General features: G+C 38.2%; 1 protein-coding gene across 2 annotated transcripts in view; it reads right to left on the reverse strand.

Moving 5' to 3' along the window:
- CCDC172 (coiled-coil domain containing 172) overlaps window positions 1–15,250 on the reverse strand; it is a 58,847-nt gene extending 43,597 nt beyond the window's left edge. Inside the window, exons 1-3 of one of the 2 annotated variants that reach the window (XM_072805180.1) lie at window positions 15,127–15,250; window positions 13,756–13,869; window positions 13,127–13,212 (exon numbers count right to left, since the gene is read on the reverse strand). In XM_072805180.1, the coding sequence (XP_072661281.1) occupies window positions 13,127–13,212; window positions 13,756–13,834 (165 nt within the window). In that variant the 5' untranslated portion in view covers window positions 13,835–13,869; window positions 15,127–15,250. Of the gene's footprint in view, window positions 1–13,126; window positions 13,213–13,755; window positions 13,870–15,126 lie in introns of those variants that run through there. The other variant, XM_072805181.1, reaches the window with a different exon arrangement.
- Window positions 15,251–21,166: the final 5,916 nt, after the last annotated feature.

Here is a 21,166-nt window from a genome sequence, read left to right on the forward strand (position 1 = left end):
AATAGTTGAGGTTAAAATGGGAGACTCATCTATGGTCTAGACAAAACTAATAGATACATATGTGAACAAATTTGGAATGATAAGGATAAAAAAAATCTGTACAATCAATCAGGAAAGAAAAATTAAAACAGGTTACCTGAAAAGGACTTTTAAAAACCAGGCTGATTTCAATATATCTCTTCTGCATTAATAAATTTCAAAAATCAGTAGTGCTACTTGTTGTGATGAGCACTGAGTGTTATATGTAAGTACTGAATCACTAAATTATACACCTGAAAGTAATATTACATTGTATGTTAACTAACTGGAATTTAAGTAAAAACTTAAAAAATCAGGAGCACTAGATCTACATAATTTTCTAAAAACAGGTGTGAGCCAAGAATTCTGTATACAGACAAGCTTTCATTTAAGTGTGAAAACAATAGAAAGAAATTTAAAATCTTAATGGCTTAGAAAATCCATCATGCACATATTTTTCCTGAAGAATTACTTTAACAATTATACAGATTGACCAAAAGATAAAAAAGAAATAAGAACTCAAGAATGAGGAAGTTGAAGCATTATGAAATTTTAAAGTGAAGAATTCTGGTTAATATGGCAGTCTAAGCAAAATGTGGGAAGGACGCACTTTTTACTCAAATATAGAGAAATGCTATACAAACTAGAACTACATTTAAAACAGATACTGTTTACACAGCCAATCTGAAAGCAAGAATGGGAAATCATCATACCAGAAACAAAGAGATGACTCAAGGTAAAGATGTGCTAGAGTTAAAGCCCAAGGGAAATCTTTGAGATTGGATACAGGTGTTAGGGGTTAAGGTTTTAAATGCTCACATAAGACCAAAAGTCAAGACCAGAAGGAGCTGGAACTAGGCTCACTGGATAAAGTCAGGAATTGAGAAGTGTCTAGCCAGTTGTGCACGTGGAATAACAAAACTCCATTCACTGTTTTAGAGAAGCAGCACATAAACAAGCTGCCACCATTGAGTCATGAGTGGAAGGAGTCATTCCCAAGAAGCTCCAACCCCAAGCTTGAACGGTTCATGGATAGGAAATTCATATATCTCTTATTCATGTACTGCAGAAATCCTAAGCTCAGAAGTTAACATAAAAATGGTCCTGAACAAGTGAAACTTGTTAAGGCCCTGGCAATAGGGGTGAAACTGCTTCATAGCAGTCTTTTTTTATCAAAAGAATATGTGATATTCCTAAGAAACATAAACCCCGTGAAAAATAAGTTCACAATAGAAATATTTAAAGCTCATAACAAAATACAACTACATAAGAAAGCCATCAGTTGAAACAAGCAGAATTCACAGAAAACAGAATTATATGAGAAAAGTTTTAATATAGTCATCCAGCAATATTTATTTAACACCACTGCAACCCAAGCACCATTCTAGATACTGGAAATAACAGTTGTGAACAAATTAAATAAATTTGTATTCCTTGTGGAGCGTACAGTTCATTGGTGGGGGAGACAAGTAATAAACAGATCAATATAAGACATGTCAAGATGCAGTAAGTCTTACAAACTAAAGGACTGTGAATAGACAGAGATGGGATGGTATGATACTATTTTATATCCTGGAGGTCAGGGAGGATCCTCTTCAGTAGTCATAACCAAACTTTTTGGTCTGAAGACTTTTCTGTCTTTAAGGACTTTATAGTCTTAAAAAATTATTGATATTTTTGATTATTTTTATAAGCTAGACCTATCAATATTTTCTGTATCAAATATTAAAACTGAGAAATTTTAAGAAACATTTAATTAAGAACTACCAATAAATGTATTGCATATTTAAAAACATATATTTATGAAAAAATAATATCCCCCCCAAAAATAGTAAGAAGAGTTGCATTTACATTTTTTGTGAATCTTTTTTAATGTCTGGCTTAATAGGAGACAACTGGATTCTCATATCTGCTTCTTTATTCAATCTTTCAAAATAAGTTTTTTTGGTTGAAGTATATGAAGAAAATCTGGCCTCACACAACATATTTTAATACCCTTTTCAAATGATTGTGGGTATGCTTGATACTGCACCCAAATTAAACTAGTGGTAGTTCCTTAAAGGTTAGTTGCAATGTAGAATCTGAAACTAATTCAATAAACTTTTCACCTTCTGTTACAATAAAATCAATTGGTCTATCTTGTGCTTTCAGAGAATCTTTTATCCATGAGTGGTTTTGTAACATTATGTGTTGGCCATTTGGGAAATGCTGCTTCACTGAAGTATTCAGATCCTCCAAATGTTGATGCATGTCCTAATATGATACTAAAAAATAACATTCATTAATATCATCAACAAACTCATCAGAAAAATCTTAAGTATTGGGAAAAATGCTATCAAGTTTATAGTGACAGATATGAGTCTTCCAAAATTCTAATTTTTGTTTGAAAGGCTGAATATTATCATTGGCAAGATACTACTACTACTATCAGTTGTTTGCCTTAAAATGTCAGGGTCACTTCATTTTTGAGAAAATTTTGCCAAGTATTCAAGTTTAAATAACTACAGTCTGTCAGTTATTCAAGTAAAAATGGTGTTCCAGAAAAAAAGAGCTAGTTCATTTTGTAACTGAATCACGTAAGTGCTCACCCTTGAGACAATCATTGTACTTTGGAATACAGTAGTACTTTATGTGAACCTATCATTTCATCACACGCAATATTAAAAACTCATACTCCACGGTCAGCTTCAAAACAAGGCATTTAGTGAAACTGGCGGGTTTTGTCCTTTACTGTGAGTTTATGTCAGTGAAGAGTACAATAACTACTAGTACAGTTTGGTGCTACTGCCTTGATTTGTGCTAGGACACCAACAGATTTACTCATCATTGCCTTTACTTAGCATCAATGTGCATGTGCGCACAGTGAAAATGGCAAAAAATGCCTCTGCATTGTTAAGAAAAAAGTCTGACCTCCCAGACCTCCTGAAAGAGTCTTGGGGATGCCTATGGTTGCAGATCATACAAAAACCATAGGTCTAAAGTGGCAACTGCAACCTCAGGTAACCAACCATCAAGATTTGCATGCAACTGTCTTGATGTAAAGTTTCATATTCCAGTGGAATGGTTGGTCACCCTACTGAAAAAGACCTCAAAGAAGTGTACACAAAACCCCACTAGCTGATGGAAAAAGCATTTAGGCAGAAGAAGAGATAGCAGGTAAAAAATCCCTGAAGTAAAAAAATGGCGGGCATATCCAAGAACAAAAGAACCCACTACAAAGGTAAACACCCTTAGAAAATTAGATTATCCCCACAAAAAATGCCAAATGCTATTCTCTAAGGACATCCAGTGACCTCATCTATTTTTATGCTTTAATTAGTCATGACAAAAGTGAAGTTTTTCCTTACAGAACCACACAGAAAACATCAGAAGTTATTACAGATTTTTTTTAGAAAGGAGAACATCAAGAATTTTGCATTCATAGTTAAGTTTATGCACTTGAAGCTATTTGATGTCAACTCCCAAATTAAGGTAGAAAGTCATTATGTAATTTATTTCCAGTTATTCATGGTGCAATGTAGATGTTGCTTAATGAATGTTTGTTAAATGAATAATTATCCAATGTGTGATTGGAGATATTTAGAAATGAAGAAAACAGTTAATTGATTTTCTAAAAAATCACAAAAGGCAAAAAAGCAAACTTTTGAAAGGGCATTCTTTTGTGCTGTATAGTCTTAGGAGGTCAGCAAACTAAATGTAATCTCATGCTTTCTGCACACTGAGACACAAACGTAGTGTTCTTTAATTAGAGAACCCTTCTCTCAGTTCCTGGAAAGGAAGTTTTGTTTTTGGTTTTTTGTTTTCTGTTGAGAACATTTCTAACATTTTAGCCTAAACAATTTACTTAGAGTAGCTCTTTAAAGAGAAAAGAAAAAAAGAAAGAAATAGGCACATTGGTGGTAGATTTTATACAATTAGAAGCAGTGCAGTAGATTTTCCACTTTGTGGGCCCAAGCCAGGAAGTGTGCAACTTTTCTGATTTATAAGCACTTGCAAATAGAAAGGCTATCTAGCATACTGTTGTAGAGTTTGCTCTAAACTGCTATTACCCTGAAATATTCTTTGGATTTTCTTAAGATCATGAAAACAAAGTTGAGAAAAAGGAGTTCAATAAATGCTATATATAATATTTTTCACTTCATTTAGAAATATAATCATTTCAGTTCTGTCAAAATGAAGAGAGATCACTACTTCTCAGAGACCAGCCCCCTCATAAAAGAATTGGAACCATGGACATAACCATTAATCAAGCAGCTCATCTTAAGAATGAGTGTGTCAAACGGCCAATAAGCACCTGAAAAGATGTTCAGCATTAATGTCATTAAGGAACTTGACATATAAACCAAAACCAAAGTATAAAGCAGATACTGCCCTACTCCCACTAAGATGACTATAACACAAAAACAAAACAAATTAAAAAAAAAAAACCCAGAAAATAACAAGTGTTGGCAAGGATATAGAGAAACTGGAGCCATGGTATACTGCTGGTGGAAAGTAAGAAGGTGCTGCTGCTATGCAAACAGTCTGGCAGTTCCTCAAAAAGTTAAACCCATCCTTACCATGTGAACCAGAAATACCACTCCTGGATGGAATACCCAGGAGAACTGAAATTATATGTTCATACACAAACTTGTAGACAAATATTCATAGTGACATTATTCATTATAGCTAAAAAGTGGAAACAACCATATGTCTATTAACTGATGAATGGATAAACTAATTTGGTATAACCATGTGATGGAATATAGTATTCAGCCATAAAAAGGAATGAAGTAGTGATATATGCTACAATATGGATGAACCATGAAAATATGCTCAGTGAGAGAAGCCAGTCAGAAAAGGCCATCTATCAAAGGATTCTACTTCTATGCAATATCTGGAGACAGAAGTAGATTAGTGGTGACTTAGGGCTGGTGGGGTTTGAAGGGATGGAGGAGGAGTGCTAAGTGCTTAGCGTTTCTTTTTTGGAGTGATGAAAATATTCTCTATTAGGGATGATTGCATAACTTTTTGAATAGACTAAAAAACACTGCTTTGTAATTTTTAAAACGTATTTTTAAAAGTCACATAACAGCTATGCCCTCACCCCCAACTTAAGAAATTAAACCGTATGTGTATAAAGTGCCCTGTATACCCTTCCCTGATTACATTTATCATCTACCCCATCAGAGATAATCACTACTTGATATTGCTACTTATCATTCCAGCATGTCATTATACTTCCACTATTTATTTATAATCCCTCATAGATGTTCTGTGTGTTTTTAAATGGTATCATACTTATGTACCCCCTTTTTAAATTACATTATTATATTTTAGAGATTTTTGGATTTTTTTTGTCATTATTTAGTGGCTTTTTCACAATGAAATTTAGCATTTATAATTTTGAGGTCAAAGTCCCAGGAATAGTAACTAAATCTGTTAAATGTCTTTGTCTACTTTTAAAAATCAATTCAATCAGGTGATTCCTTCAAGTATTTCTTTTTTTTTTTTTTTTTTTTTTTATTTATGATAGTCACAGAGAGAGAGAGAGAGAGAGGCAGAGACACAGACAGAGGGAGAAGCAGGCTCCGTGCACTGGGAGCCTGATGTGGGATTTGATCCCGGGTCTCCAGGATCGCGCCCTGGGCCAAAGGCAGGCGCCAAACCGCTGTGCCACCCAGGGATCCCCCTTCAAGTATTTCAAACTATCATTCAGTTCTTCTTCAAAATAAAATAAAGGAATTTTAAGCGCATGTAGTAACATTAAGACTTTATAATGAGGGGCAACCCGGGTGGCTCAGCGGTTTAGCGCTGCCTTTAGCCCAGGGCGTGATCCTGGAGACCCGGGATCGAGTCCCACGTAGGGCTCCCTGCATGGAGCTTCTTGCTTCTCTCTCTGCCTCTCTCTCTCTCTTTCTCTCTCTCTCTCTTTCTCTCTGTTGTGTCTCTCATGAATAAATAAATAAAATCTTTAAAAAAAAAAAAGGCTTTATAACGACCTGAACATAAAAGACCTCTTGCTTGACTGAGGGATAACTTACAAGGGAAAACTTTGCATTATATTCTTTCATATATGATAAATCATACTAAGATTAAATGTTAAATATAATCTATTAATCTTACATATTTCAACCAACTATAGGGACTCTTTACATGGCCATTCTGGCTTTAACCACTACCAAAATACTTGTTGTAGACACTGTAGTTGCCTCCAAAATATGCATTCTTCCTTTCCTTGGTTAATTATTAGTTTTTAGAAACCTGTGCCATCCCTAGACAGCCCCCTGAATTTGGGAGAATTTACTACACTTGGCCACAATTTGTGGATATGAGATGTAAGAAAGTATCTGATGAGGATAATTTCTTGATTTTCAGAGAAAGTTTCTACAAACTTCCTTTTCCCTCTCTTCCTGATTTAGAAGGAGAAAGCATGACTCTAGGACTTGTTAGTTATTTTTAGGGGAACACAAGAACAACGAGCATTCTGCCATTATTCTTTATTAATAAAATTCCGATTTTATTCAGAGCAGTAACATATCCAGTTAAAAGTATTTACATTCCCAGTCTCCATTTTCCAGGGTTGATCATGTGGCAAAATTCTAATCCTTAAGATTCAGGACTAAGTCCTTAGAGAGGACTTCCCTTCCACCAAAACAATGAAAAAGCCACATGAGGAGAAGTCTTTTGACTTTTTGATTTTCATGCTCTCCTCTTCTTCCAGCTGGAATTCAGATATGATGCCTGAGGATAGAGCAGTACTAGGACTATAAGGACTAAAGCCACAGGCTAAGGAGAGTGGAACAGAAAGAATATGCTGGGGTCTTTCAGGATTTCCTTGAGCAGTTTTAATAAATGGCCCCGGGTTTCCAACTTCAGACTTCCTGGAGCAAATAACCCCTTATTTGGTAAAGCCACCATGGTTACTTTTTTTTTTTTTTTATAAGCAACCTGATGCAATTCCAACTGATATAACCGCTGAATCAAATGTTGGGTTTTCAAATATATGTCAATAGTTTCTCAATATTAAGTTGTTTTGATCTCAATTTATGTTGTTTGCAAATGAAAGCATCCTAACCTGATGAAGCCTTCTCTCTAAGGAAGGGGTAGTACTTCTGACTAAACCCTCAGGGGCTAACCCACTGCCTGACTGAAATAGATCTTTCCTGATGAGTAGCCCCTACAATTACAGGGAAACTTCTGCAAACTCACGCTATTACCTTGCTTGCATATGGCCACCCAACTGGAAAAGCACAGGAAGAAAGAAACGACACATTCTTATTAATAATTTCATTAAACGCATATGACACATACATCAAAATTGTTGAACTAACAAAGCTAAGGTTTTTAGTGAACTATGCCTTTAGTTCCCTAGCACTGTCTCCAAACTTTCCTATATCCTCATCTTTTCCTCATTCCATTCTTTGCACTATACTACAGGGTTTAAGAGTAAGGGCTCTCTAGTTAACCCTATATACCTTCAAATCTTACATCTATTGCTTGCCACTTACATGATCTCACGCAAGGTACTTGGTTTCCAAGTCTCAGTTTTCTCAAATGAATAATGGGAGAATAATTCTACCAACCTCACAGGATTCTTGTGAGAATTAATTGAGATCAGGTTTGTAAAATGCTTAGCATAAGACCTGATATATAATAATGATTTATTCAATACTACCTATTACTTTTAAGGCTTTTTAAAAACATTTTATTTATTTATTGGAGAGAGCAAGGGAGAGAGAGCATGAACAAAAGGAAGAGGGAGAAGCAGACTCCCCGCTGAGCAGGGAGCTTGAAGCTGGGCTGGATCCCAGGACCCTGGGATTATGACCTGAGCCAAAGGCAGATGCTTAATGGACTGAGCCACCCAGGCAGTTTTACAACAGAAGAGGTATCCCTCCTCTCATCAAAGGCTAATTCTTACCTTATGATCTGGATCCCACCCATCCTTCTTCTACCTTTTTAGGGACTTTTAGGGATGATTATCTTTTCTCTCTAGTCTTTATCTTCAACCTATCTCTCTATAGGTCCCTTCCCATTAATATGCATAATAACAATGATAATGATGATACAGGAGATGATGAGATTTGAAACATAGATAGAATTGTCCTTTGTCAGGAGGAAGGGCATATCCTTCATAACAGGAAGAAAAGGGGAGAAGATGATCTTCACCATGGGTTTGGAGAACACCAGGTAGGAAAATAAAAAATTTCCTGGTGGATGGTCTATTTTCCCTGAAACAAAATGCAAAGTTATCTCCTGAGAGTTAAGTAGTTCAGAAGAGAGAATAATATGTATGAGAAGAGTGAAGGTTTAAACAGTTATTACAGAGTGAAAAAGGAATGTAGTAGTATTTCCAGGCAGTATGGAGATCTCAGTTGAACTGAAGGTAACATTCATGAATACTGGATCTAATCTCCCCTGGAACTGAGTGCTGACACAGACAATTGGTTCACATGGAGTTGGAGTCTTGCCAGGGGTTGAAAAAAAATGAGAGAGGAGTCAGGAAGAAGAGTGGAATGACCAACCATAAAATCTAAGAATAAAGAAGGAAATGAATACACAGACAAGTACTAGTGGAGAAAGACAGAAATGGACACAAGGTCCTGATGAAATTAGAGAACAAAGAGCGTGGAAGAAAAGTGAAATGTTTTATTGATTTTGAAAGTGAAATGGTTTTAGGTGATGGCACAGTATGATTATGGAAATAGGTGGCTGCAGTGGAAAAGAGAAAAAGGTTACTGAAACCGTGGCGAGCAAAGAACAGGCCAGATTGGTAGCTGAATGGTCCCTACAGACAACATTATTCACAATGATGGCAAGAGTTGAGACAAAGTGGAAGCCTGGGACCAGGTACCAAATCCTAAGAGCAAAAGAGAGTATCACTGAATTAGCAGGATAACAGAAAAAAGAAGCTGGGAAAAGTTGGTAGAACATAGCAAGAGCCATCATAAGTGGTTAGAGAAATGTTCTGGAAGTAGCACTGGGGAGTAAAGAAAACATCTACCAAACCTTTATCAAGTATCCTGAATGTAAAAGAAAAATACTTTGTAGAATGGACTTCAGACTCTGAAATACATCCACTGGCTATGGAATTGTACATATGACCAAAGTGAATGTATAAGAGACAGAATACCTAAAGTTCTAGACCATATTTTTTAAAAAATCAGCTATACATGCTTAGGACAAGGAGGGATTTTGCTTAAAGGACTTTCACGTGAAAAAGTCAGAGAGAATGCAAGCAACTAAGTATAACTACCCTCAAAAGTGTCTTGGTCACAATGAACAAAACTATATATAGAAAAGTATTAAATTGTGATAAACAGAATTTTCATGTTATTTTCTAAAATTGAGGTTAAATAATTCACTTTATTGCTTATGTTTTTTAAACTTTTTTTAGGATTTTATTTATTTATTCATGAGAGACACAGACAGAGAGAGAGAGAGAGGCAGAGACACAGGCAGAGGGAGAAGCAGGCTCCATGCAGGGAGACTGAAGCCGGACGCAGGACTCGATCACACCCTGGGCCGACGGCAGGGCTAAATTGCTGAGCCACCCAGACTGCCTTTTACTTATGTTTTTGAGTAACTTCTAATCAATAAAATTAAAAAGGCTATAAATTTTTGTCACAATTTTTACAAAAGGAAAAATCTCCATAACAAAACTCCATTTCAGTATTATACATGATAACAATTTGTGATTTTGTTCTTTCCCTCTTTAGGTAGTAGAGTAATAGAGTACTAACAGATATGACTTTGTCTGCTGTTCTGGGAGGGTCTCCTACTGGGAGGGTTTTTACCAACTAAAAAAAAGTAATGTGTGCATTTTGAAGAAAAGTAAATGAAGCTACCTTAAGTTACTTGTTTATTTCAATATAATTAACTTTCTTTTAAAAATTCATGACATATTATTTTAGTACTGCTTTAATGTTTACATAGTAAGTTAAAATTGGGAAAAGAAAAATTAAAGTAGCCAGCCTCAGACTTTCCTCTCTTTACTTTCTCTTGAGACAGTACGGCATTTTTTTTTTATAATATGTTTATACATATTAAATGCCTAAATTTTAACTATATAATACTTTTAAAACAGAAAAAAATGCTTAGGAGAAATTACAAATGTTCTATAAGTCCTTAATTTTGATTTGCTCTGTCATCAATACTAAAAAAACCTTTCCTTGACTATCAGGAGCTTTAGGTATGTTATATTGGTAAGCATTAATGCAATCCAGGGCATGTTCCTGTCTTTCTGTTTTCATATTACCAAACCTAACCACCCATACTGTAGCTCTCCAATTCACAAAGTACTCATACTATATAATCTGAGACTTTTGCAACCATATATTTTAAAGGACTCATTGAGCCCTGAAAGGCAAATGCTATCATTCAAGTTCTAATTACATGCTACCAGGGTTTTACAGAACAGAACAGAAAAAAAAAAAAAAAAACCACGAGTACTGTACTTCCTAAATACATTTTTTAACCACAAGCAACTTCCAAAATAAATGCCCCAAATATTGTCTGAATGTATCACTGTACAAATAGCTCAAGCACTGGCCTATTCAAATTATGTTCTAGTTTCTCCCAATGCTGCTTCTACTTGATAAATTGGTCAATAAATGCCAAATCAAATATTCAAGTAAATATATTTTCATTGTTATTGGCAGACATATAATTAACTCTGAGAATAAAATATACAAGAAATCAATTTATGATTACTTCTTTAGTTCTTCCCATTAGTCATTTACATTATAATTGTGATTCCACTTTTAAAATCTTTGTCCATACACATATATATACACACACACACACACAAGCCGTTTTGACTATATTATAAATCAAATTATTTCAATTTGAAATTAGTATTGTATACACTGTGAACCTCATGTTAATTTTATTAGTAAGAGACAATTGTACTATAACCCCTATATATGAGCTGATTAAAAAACAATGCACACTTAAGGGCCTATATTAATTAGTAATCTCAGCAGATGTTTCTAAACAATGTTAAGGATTTGCTCTGTCTTTTCTCAAGTATAAATATTTGAGTCAACATTTTTTATGTATGTGTATTTAGCAACAAATTCATTTCCATTTTCAACAAAATAGGCTGCTAAAAGAGAAAACAGTACAAAGAGTAAACCTTTTTTTTTTTTTTTTTCAAAGAAGACACATAAAGAGCAAATTTTTTTTTAAACATTTGTTATCTGTCAGGTCAATATCTTCACCAATCTGGGAAAAATACATTTTGTATAAAAACTTATGTAAGTGACCTTTTAAAAAACTGCCCTAAATTAACTGCAAAAGCATCAGATACATTATTATATGTGGATTTCATGAAGAAAAAAATGTAAGATGAGCTCAAGAAATGTTTTAATAAAATATGCTACCATTACTTGTTATTTTCATTATGGTAGCTTACTTGTTTTCAATTATGTATCATGGGAAAGTCATTTAACCTCTGTGTTTCCTCATCCATAAAGGGAAATTAATAATGGTGCCTTGTCACAGGATTCCTGGCAGGGTTAAAGGAGTTAATATGGGTGAAGCATTTAGAACAGTGCCCAGCATACAGTAAGTGCTCAGTAAGCATCAGCTAAGCATTACCTAATTGTATGTGTTGCCTATTGCTTCGATTAGCTTCCAGTTACCAATCCTGAAAGTATCTTAATTCTTTTATCATGACATTCTTAATTCTCTGCCCTTTCCATCAGCCTATAGTGTTGTTAGTAGCTACTTTATCTGCTACTCATAAGCAAAACAGGACCTACAGTCTGAGTTAACAGTCCAAATCCTACTTTAAAAGACAGCACTCTCCCTATTATCTTACTATTAGTACTCATTAATCCATCCAAACACCAAAGTAAACTTTGTGCTAGGCATTGGATACAAACTGTGGAAGCAGATGATTCAGGAAAAAAAAAAAATTCCAGGTATCTTGCTCCCAAAATAGTGAGGGATATAAACATGCAAGTACTGTTGTTTAATTGTAACAGGGTACACTGAACTATAATTTAAAAAAATGTCCCAACCTGGCCAAGGGCAGGGTTCACAGCTGACATTTGAGTAAGCCTTGAAGGAAGATCTCACCAGGTAGAGAAGGGATAGGGATCTATGAACACTTTTGTTCACAAAGAAAACTAGAACTGCCTTACACTGGTAAGTTAAAATAGACATATTTTAAGCAAACAGACTTCCTCAAACAGATTTCCCATTGCGCACAGCTGGCTTAGTTTATTTCTAGGTGTTGAATAAATATTTTTGAATGACTGTCGCCTCCCCTCCCCCATAGGCCAGGCCTTCCTTAGGGCATACTTGGATGATGTTCTTAGTTCCCTTCTTCCCAGGGCTCAAGGAAATCTTTCTAAAACCACTTTTATCACGCCACTCCCTGATCAAAAGCCTGGAATGGTTTCCTCCTATTCCCAGATAGCTCTCTGCTTTGACTAGATTTCTCTCCCAATATGCCTTGGGCATGTTTCCATTTTGTTCATATATCCTCTCTCATACATCTCCCCAAATGCTTTTCTCCTATTACTTATTTCTGCCTTTCCAAAACTCTACCCATCCTTCAAAATCCTCCTTCAAGAAGCCATCAGATTGCCTTGCTTCTATTTAAAATAACAGAACTTTACAAATGATGCAGAAAAGAGAAATGCCAGTGAAAAAAATTATCCTTTTGGATGAAAGAAATGTCCAAAATGTGGTAGAGAATTGAAAAACAAAAGGCAGAGACTCTTTGGAAAGTTACATTCAATGGTGCATCAACACAGCACACTTCTTAAATTATTTACTACTCAAAATTTACACACTGCACCAACTACTTATTGAATAATTGTTTTTTTTCCAGGGACACTGGGCTCTTTAAAAAAGTTAACCACCCCACGTAGACCATCAATTCTTCATTACTTAAACTGGCTTCTTTAGGACAAGTGCCTATTAGGATGAGTGTCCCTGGACTGAGAGCTTGAAATATTACCCAGCAACACTGAACTGCACTAACCGGCCCAGTAGTGTGCTTCCTAATTGCGTGACAACTAGTTAAATAGGAAAAGAGCCTCAAAAAGTCAAGTTAGAATAGATTTTTTTTTTCCCCCAAGGGAGAAGGAGCATGCTCTACAGGTCAAGGTACCTTCAATTCCAACTTGATTTTCTCTTCATTCAGCAACTCAGTTGCTTTCTTAATTTCTTCACGACATCTGTTTATTTCCGACCTTACTGGAATACAAATGAAATCCTTAAACACCTCCATCTTTCTTTTCTTTTCTTTTCTCTTTTCTTTTCTTTCTCTTTCTTTCTTTCTTTCTTTCTTTCTTTCTTTCTTTCTCTCTCTCTCTCTCTCTCTCCTTCCTTCCTTCCTTCCTTCCTTCCTTCCTTCCTTCCTTCCTTCCTTCCTTCCTTCCTTTCTTTCAACATTTCATATATTTATTCATGAAAGCCACTGAAAGAGAGGCCTCAGAGACAAAGGCAGAGAGAGAAGCAGGCTCCATGCAGGGAGCCCGATGTGGGACTCGATCCCAGGACCCCAAGATCACACCCCGGGCTGAAGGCAGGTGCTCAACCGCTGAGCCACCCAGGTGCCCTCTCCATCTTTCCAAAGTCCCCACTTCTGTGCACGTGAACAGTAGGGCCCCCCTCAGGGCTCGGACCGCACCTTCCGGGCTGCTTTTGGCTCCAGCCCCCACCCCACCCCCCCCAGCAGCACCACCCTCCCACCCCCACCCCAGGAGACAGGACCCAGCACGAGACGGGAGCACCGACCTTCTCGGATTAAGCGGCGACTCTCCTCGGCCTGATGCTCCGAGAAGATGATGTGCTGGAACAGGGACTCTAAGCTCATCTCAGGCCCCGGACGCCCGTGGGTCGGTTCAGGATCTGCCAGCGGGAGTGTGAGGACCCCAGAGAGCACCGCGAAGGAGGAGAGGTATTCAGAGCTCCCGCACCCCTACGCGCACCCGCACCGCCACCCGCACCCCCATCCGCACCCGCACCGCCACCCGCACCACCACTCCCATCCTCACCCGCACCCCCATCCGCACTCCCACCTGCACCCCCATCCACACCCGTATCCCCACCCGCACCACCACCTGCACCCCCATCCACAGCCGCACTCCCACCCGCACCCGCACCGCCACTCGCACCCCCACCCGCACCACCACCTGCACCCCCATCCACACCTGCACTCCCACCTGCATCCGCACCGCCACCCGCACCCCCACCCGCACCACCACCTGCACCCCATCCCCACCCCCACCCGCACCGCCACCCGCACCCCCACTCCCATCCTCACCCGCACCCCCATCCGCACTCCCACCTTCACCCCCATCCACAGCCGCACTCCCACCCGCACCCGCACCGCCACTCGCACCCCCACCCGCACCACCACCTGCACCCCCATCCACACCTGCACTCCCACCTGCATCCGCACCGCCACCCGCACCCCCACCCGCACCACCACCTGCACCCCATCCCCACCCCCACCCGCACCGCCACCCGCACCCCCACTCCCATCCTCACCCGCACCCCCATCCGCACTCCCACCTGCACCCCCATCCACACCCGTATCCCCACCCGCACCACCACCTGCACCCCCATCCACAGCCGCACTCCCACCCGCACCCGCACCGCCACTCGCACCCCCACCCGCACCACCACCTGCACCCCCATCCACACCCGCACTCCCACCCGCACCCGCACCGCCACCCGCACCCGCACCCCCGCCCGCACCACCACCTGCACCCCCATCCACACCCGCACTCCCACCCGCACCCGCACCGCCACCCGCACCCGCACCCCCACCCGCACCACCACCTGCATCAGCCTGGGCTCAGGACGCGCCAGGTGGGGCGCCAGGCCCCGGCCTCGCTTCCCCGCGTCTCTAACAACCCACCACCGTCTCCCCCCGGGTGTCTGGACTCGGCCGCCCCCACGGAGGCCCCGGGCTCCCGCGGGTTCCCTCTGCGTCCTGCTGCCAAATCAACATGGAGGCCCCGAGCCCGGCTTCTGAGCGCCCGGGCAGCAGCCCCCGCCGCGGCTGGCCTCTCCGCCCCACCGCCTCTTCTTCGGGAGCAGGTCCTCCTAAGCTCCCCGTTCCAGCCCCCCCGCCCCGGGCTGTGTCCGTGCGGACAATACCGTGCGCGGGACCCTCCGCAGCCGCCCGCAGGTGCCTGGCCTGGTCCCGCGGGTGGCACCGAGCTACGGCGGCGCGTTGGGCCCAGTCCGCGCCGGTGGCTCTTTCGCTTTGGCCACGTGGCGGCCGAGGTGCGCGGGCCTCGCCTGCGCTTGGGGGAGCTTCCTGCGCCGCGCGAACCCCCGCATTACAGAGAGCTAAGACCTCATGATGCTAAGTATAGACTGCAGCGTCTTATCCTTTGTGCCAAAGGCTGCTATAAATGTGCGATACCTGACATTCCGCCTTAATCATTCCTTTGTAATCAGGGCATATCTTTTTAGTCTGCTTTAACATTAATCATTGCCTTTTGCAATCAAGCTTCGGTAATATTAACACTTCAGCATCTGCACAATATGTGTCAGAGACCAAAGTGCTTGCTAATTAAAGCTTAAACATGAAAGGCACCTTTGGGACTTTTGCATGGGATTTTTAAATTAAAAAATAAAGCATTTTTAGTTTTAGTAGGCCAAAATTGTAAGATTATAATAAACATCTGACATCATTTGTGACTGTAGAATTGACATTGGCTAAACTTTAAAAAATGATTTTTAATTAGATTGTATTAGAATTGAAAGATGGTAAATATGAATTCCTTCACATCATCTGTATAAAAGAATTGATATTTCATTAATGCTGTAGTATATTGGGCTATGAGTTTTTAACCTATTCCAAATTTCCACCTCAACTTCCACCAAGCCATGTGTGCATAAAGGTTCTTTTTTTTTTTTTTTAAAGACTTCATTTATTTATTCATGAGAGACACAGAGAAAGAGAGAGGCAGAGACACAGGCGGAGAGAGAAGCAGGCTCCATGCAGGGAGCCCGACAGGGGACTCGATCCTGGGTCTACAGATCAGGCCCTGGGCCAAAGGTGGCGCTAAACTGCTGAGCCACCCGGGCTGCCCAAAACTTCATTTTTAAACTGTTATTATAAAAGAATACATATGGAAAAGTGTAATGCTTAGAAAAGAATTATCTATAAACTTACCATTCAGATGCAAATATGAATAGCATTTTGGCTACTGCCTTCCAGCTAATCCTCCTCACCTTGCATTTTCTTTTACAAGCTTGAAAATATTGTGAATAAATAATAATATTAATTACTATTAGTATTATTTCTTATTTGCTGGGCACTATTCCAAATAATGATTTTTACTATTACCTTCATAGCATTTGATGAGAAAACTGAGAACAGAACAGTTAAGTATCTTGCCGAGGTGGCATACCTAGTACATGACAGAGCTAGAGCTGAAACCAAGAAATCTGAGATCAGAGGCCATGAATTTAATTTTGGATACTGCTGGGTTTTCCTTTGATTACATCATAAGCCTTTTACCATTTCATTGAAAACTCTTCATAAATACACTTTTATATCTTCATAATTCTCCATCATGTGATGCATGTGTAAAACTTAGATATACTGAAATAAATTTGACTCTTTTATCTGTTCAAGGATGGAAAACAAAACTGAAATTGTGGTTTGAACCATTTTCTTTGAGCACTCGTTTGGAAGCTTATGAACTGTGCCATGGCGCTATCAAAGGAAAGGGCTTCCAGAAGATAAATTATATTACTAATTAATATCACTCCCTTCAGAATTATTTCCCGTGGACTTGCACAGGGGGCATTCTTACAAGGAGGCTGCTTTTCAAAAGCATGCTGCTCTTTAACATTCCAATTTTATTAGTTACATTCAAACTCACATTTATTATTTAACATGTTCTTTCTGTACTGAAAACTTGGCAGAGTGGAATTTGGGCAGCCTTTGGGGAGCCCAGTTGCCTCCCTCACACAGGCGTATGCAAAGGAAGAACTGCTGGAAATTCTGGAATGGGATTATGGGGAGAAATGACTTCTTCCTCTTCTGCAGTCTTCATATCACAGAATATTGTGATGCTTTGAAATGCCAAGTTCAATTAGTCTTAGGGGTGCCACCACTATAGATATCAGCAGGGATTTTTATTTTCTTTTATTTGTTGAAACATGATTATACAAGCCCACAATTCCAATTTTAAGTCTTTTATAATAATGGGTAAAAGTAACATGTTAGGATATTAAAATAGTATTATCATACACTAGATTTATTCAATCATGTACTAGCTTTATTCATATATTTTCTTCAGTAAGATATTTATTCTTTTAGATATACATGCTGATTACATTCTATAATATTCAGAGCAAGGGTAGCATTGCTTCAATTTATGCCAAATAAAAATGGTATATGGCATGGTAAAACTAGGGCATACCATTTTCTGAAAATGTTATCTTAGAAGTCTTAAAAAAATGATTCATCCAACAACTGTTTAATGAGTCTCTGCTATTCATTCAACATTCATTCAACAAATATTATTGAGCATCTCCTATGTGCCATATTAGAGAAGCAACAACAGGATTTAATAAAAACAGAACTACATAAAAACTATTTTTCTTCCCCCGGATATTTCTAACCTCATAGGAGAATTATTATATTTTTCAGCATTTTGGCATCAGTATAAACAACTGCTTTCAGATGTTTCAACAGATGTTCTTTAGAAAGAAAGCCAATTATTTGCATTATGATACCCACATATGATTTTCAGATCTAAACCTTCCATCTGTACATGTTTCATTGAATTGCATACCTATGGAATATAAAAGTTAAGATCACTCATTGTCTCTCAACCTCAGACTTTTGTTCATAATAACTCTAGCACCTGGGTTATTGAGCCATTGATAATTGCTTTGCTAGAAGGCCTTACATAAGGCTATATTGCTCTTGTGATTTAAAATGCATTTCCTGTCCATTCTTAGATTGATGACTTCCCTAGGTTCTAAACCAGGCTTGCAAATACCCCTAGCCCAGGGCATATATATTGCAATGAAAAGACGAAAAGTAATTCATTTATTTTATGTTTTTCTCAGGGCATCTGCCAAAAAAGAAAAACAAAATGTAGGTTCAACCAAGTTTAACAACCATTTATTGAGTATATACTAAGTATTAAAAAACCTCTGCTAGGTACTACAGAGAGGACACAAAATTGAAAGGTACAAGCCCTGCCCTCCTGGAGGTCATCATCTATCAAATGGGACATAACATGCACAAATAACTCCTAAGCAGGCTGTGTACAAGAGCTTGTGCTAGGGGAATATGGCAGAGGGAGAAAGACTAAGTCTGATATAGGTGATCTGAGAGACTTACCAGTAGGGGTTGAGAATATGAGCTGCATTTCCAAGGAGGATGTGACTTCAATAGATAGCAAGTCAGGGAGAAAAAAAGCAGAGAGTTAGATGGAGCCAACTTTTAGATGGTCTTTAATATTTTCATATATGATGGGGGGCCATGTGATGTTTTCTAGCAGGTGAGTGGCCTGAGTTGCTCATGTAGTCAATCTGTGGCAGTGGGTTAGAAGCACTAGAAGGGAAGGGAATCAGAGCTAACGTGTATCGATAACATACTATATGCCAACCACCATCTGAGACCTTGATGCATCTTAATTCTTTTAATCAACCCATAACCTTACAAGTTCAACACTTGTATGTTTTTCTACATTACAGTTGGAGATGTGAGGCACAGAGAACTAAGTAACTTACCCACGGTCACATACTGTAGCAGAATCAGGATTTCAACCCCGATAATATCTTAAGGCAGATCCTTAACTACTTCATTTCCTGCCTCCAAAAACTAGAGGCTGAATAAAATAAGACTATTTCAGTAGCTGTGTTTCATTTCAAAGCAGATACGTTTCCTAGAAAAAAAAAATGCTTATCACCAACAAATTAATATCTTTTCAGAAGACATATTTTGACTTATGGAATTTGTATTAGTAATGCAATCCCTGCATAATCAATTAAAATCAAATATTATTTAAATAAAAATAATTGAGAACGGATCATGCTTTGTAAATGCTTATCTAACTAGCTGTGTATCTGGGATGTAAAACTAAAAATGAAATTTGTATACAAAGCATTATATTCAATTCCTAATATTTATATTAGTTTCCTAGAGCTACTATAACAAAAATATCACAGTGATTTAGAACAACAGAAATTTATTCTCTTACAGTCTAGAGGCCAGAAGTCTGAAATCACAATGTCCACAGTGTTGGTTCCTTCCGGGCCCTCACATCTGGTCTTTGCCTCTTCTTAGCTGCTGGTCTTTGCTGGTAAATTTTTGGTGTTCCTTGATTTATAGATGCAACTGTCCAGTCTCTACCTCTTTGTCCCTTGACATTCTCCTAGTCTGTCTCTGCCTCTTTGTCTCTTTCCTCTTCTTATAAGGACTCTGGTCATATTGGATAAAAGCCTACCATACACCAATGTGACCTCATCTTAAATAATTACATCTATAATAACCCTATTTACAAATAAGTTCATATTCTGAGTTACCACAGGTTTCAGACTTTAATGTATCTTTTTGGGGACACAATTCAATGCATATAACAGAACTTAAAAGTTAAATTGCAGGAAACAACTGCATAATAATCATAACTTAATAAGGATTTTTTTAACTTAAGAGACTGATTTATTTATATTTCAATCAAAGTATTTTTAACGTTTAAAGTGTTTATTTTAGACTTTAGAAAGCATCTTGCACAATCCTTTTATTTTATAGATGTTAGTACTGAGGCCATGGAGGTTGATAGATTTCCCCAACATGGCACAGGCAATTAATGTCTGAGCTAGGTCTAGAACTCCTTCCTAATTCCTCCTGCTCCAATGAAAGATCTTTTTTGTTCACCAGTAGCTTTCAACTACTTCAGTTAAAAGAACTCCTCTTTTATCTTTTTCTATATTGAACTTTCTAGTAAGAGTTTGAAGAAAGGGTATAACAGCTAAGGTTCAGAGCTGGCCTGGGGCAATTCACCTACTATAAGAGCCTTCCCCATTTAGGAAATTAGATAAATAGAAAGATAGATAGATAGATAGATAGATAGATAGATAGATAGATAAAGAGAAAGGTAGATAATATAGGTACATATAGAGAAAACATACCTGCATACATACATATGCGCATATATATGTACACACATATATAGGATGAAGATATGTATAAATATAAATTTTCAGTCTCACACTTATATAATAGAAATGAAAGTAAACTGTCAATCCTTAATTATTGGTTTAGAAAAACAAACTTGTTTTGGTTGTGAAATATATTGCATGAAGAAATTCCAATAACACTAGGAGTCATGAAATAGCAAAGTCTTTAGAATTAAAAAACTGTAGTGAAACTGATGAACTTGGATTTTCACTCTGTCAGAGTCAGGAGCGCAGCACAGAGTCCAGGAAGGCTGCCCCGCGTGCTCCTTCCCAGGACATTAGCCTGTCATCTTCCCAAAACTAAAACAAAACAGGACTCGGAAACCACTCTTCTGCATCTTGTGATTCAAGTGGTTATTTTAGAAGTATTTACTGGGTGGACACTATATGTAAGGGAAATAGGAATTTTCGATTACAAAGAAAGAATAAACAAGAGCCTTGAAATCTGGTTGTATCAATTTGTAGTTACAATGACAATAAATTTAAGTGCTTTGGGATTACACAGGAAGAATTAAAAGAGAAATTTAAGGCTTTTTATTTCTTACCAGGTATTTATTTTCATCATTAACATAGTCTTTGCCTACCTGATAAGTACATGGTTATGCAGCAAATAAATGACTCTAGTTGTTGAATATGTTCAAATTTAAGGCAACAATCAACATATTCTCTCATTACAATTTCTATGAAGATTTCTATTAATTTCGGGAAATTAGAAATAGCAACTATTTGGAAATTTAGGATAAATTTTAATGTTTCTGTTATTTTCTGTGAGTTATTCACAGCAACTCTTTAGAAAGTTTGAAAAAATGTAATGTTCATATATACATATAGGTAGAGTGAACCATAAATCCTATTTCTTCTTAAAACAATTTGCTAAATTGCTCATTTATCAGGATAAAATTACTTTATGCTTCCAGTATTTAAAATGGCTTAGTGGCCTTAGTACAATAGTATTACGTTATAAAAGCCAGACACTCCATTA

Source organism: Canis lupus, chromosome 29 (assembly GCF_048164855.1).
Source record: "Canis lupus baileyi chromosome 29, mCanLup2.hap1, whole genome shotgun sequence".
NCBI classification, from domain to species: Eukaryota; Metazoa; Chordata; class Mammalia; order Carnivora; family Canidae; genus Canis; species Canis lupus.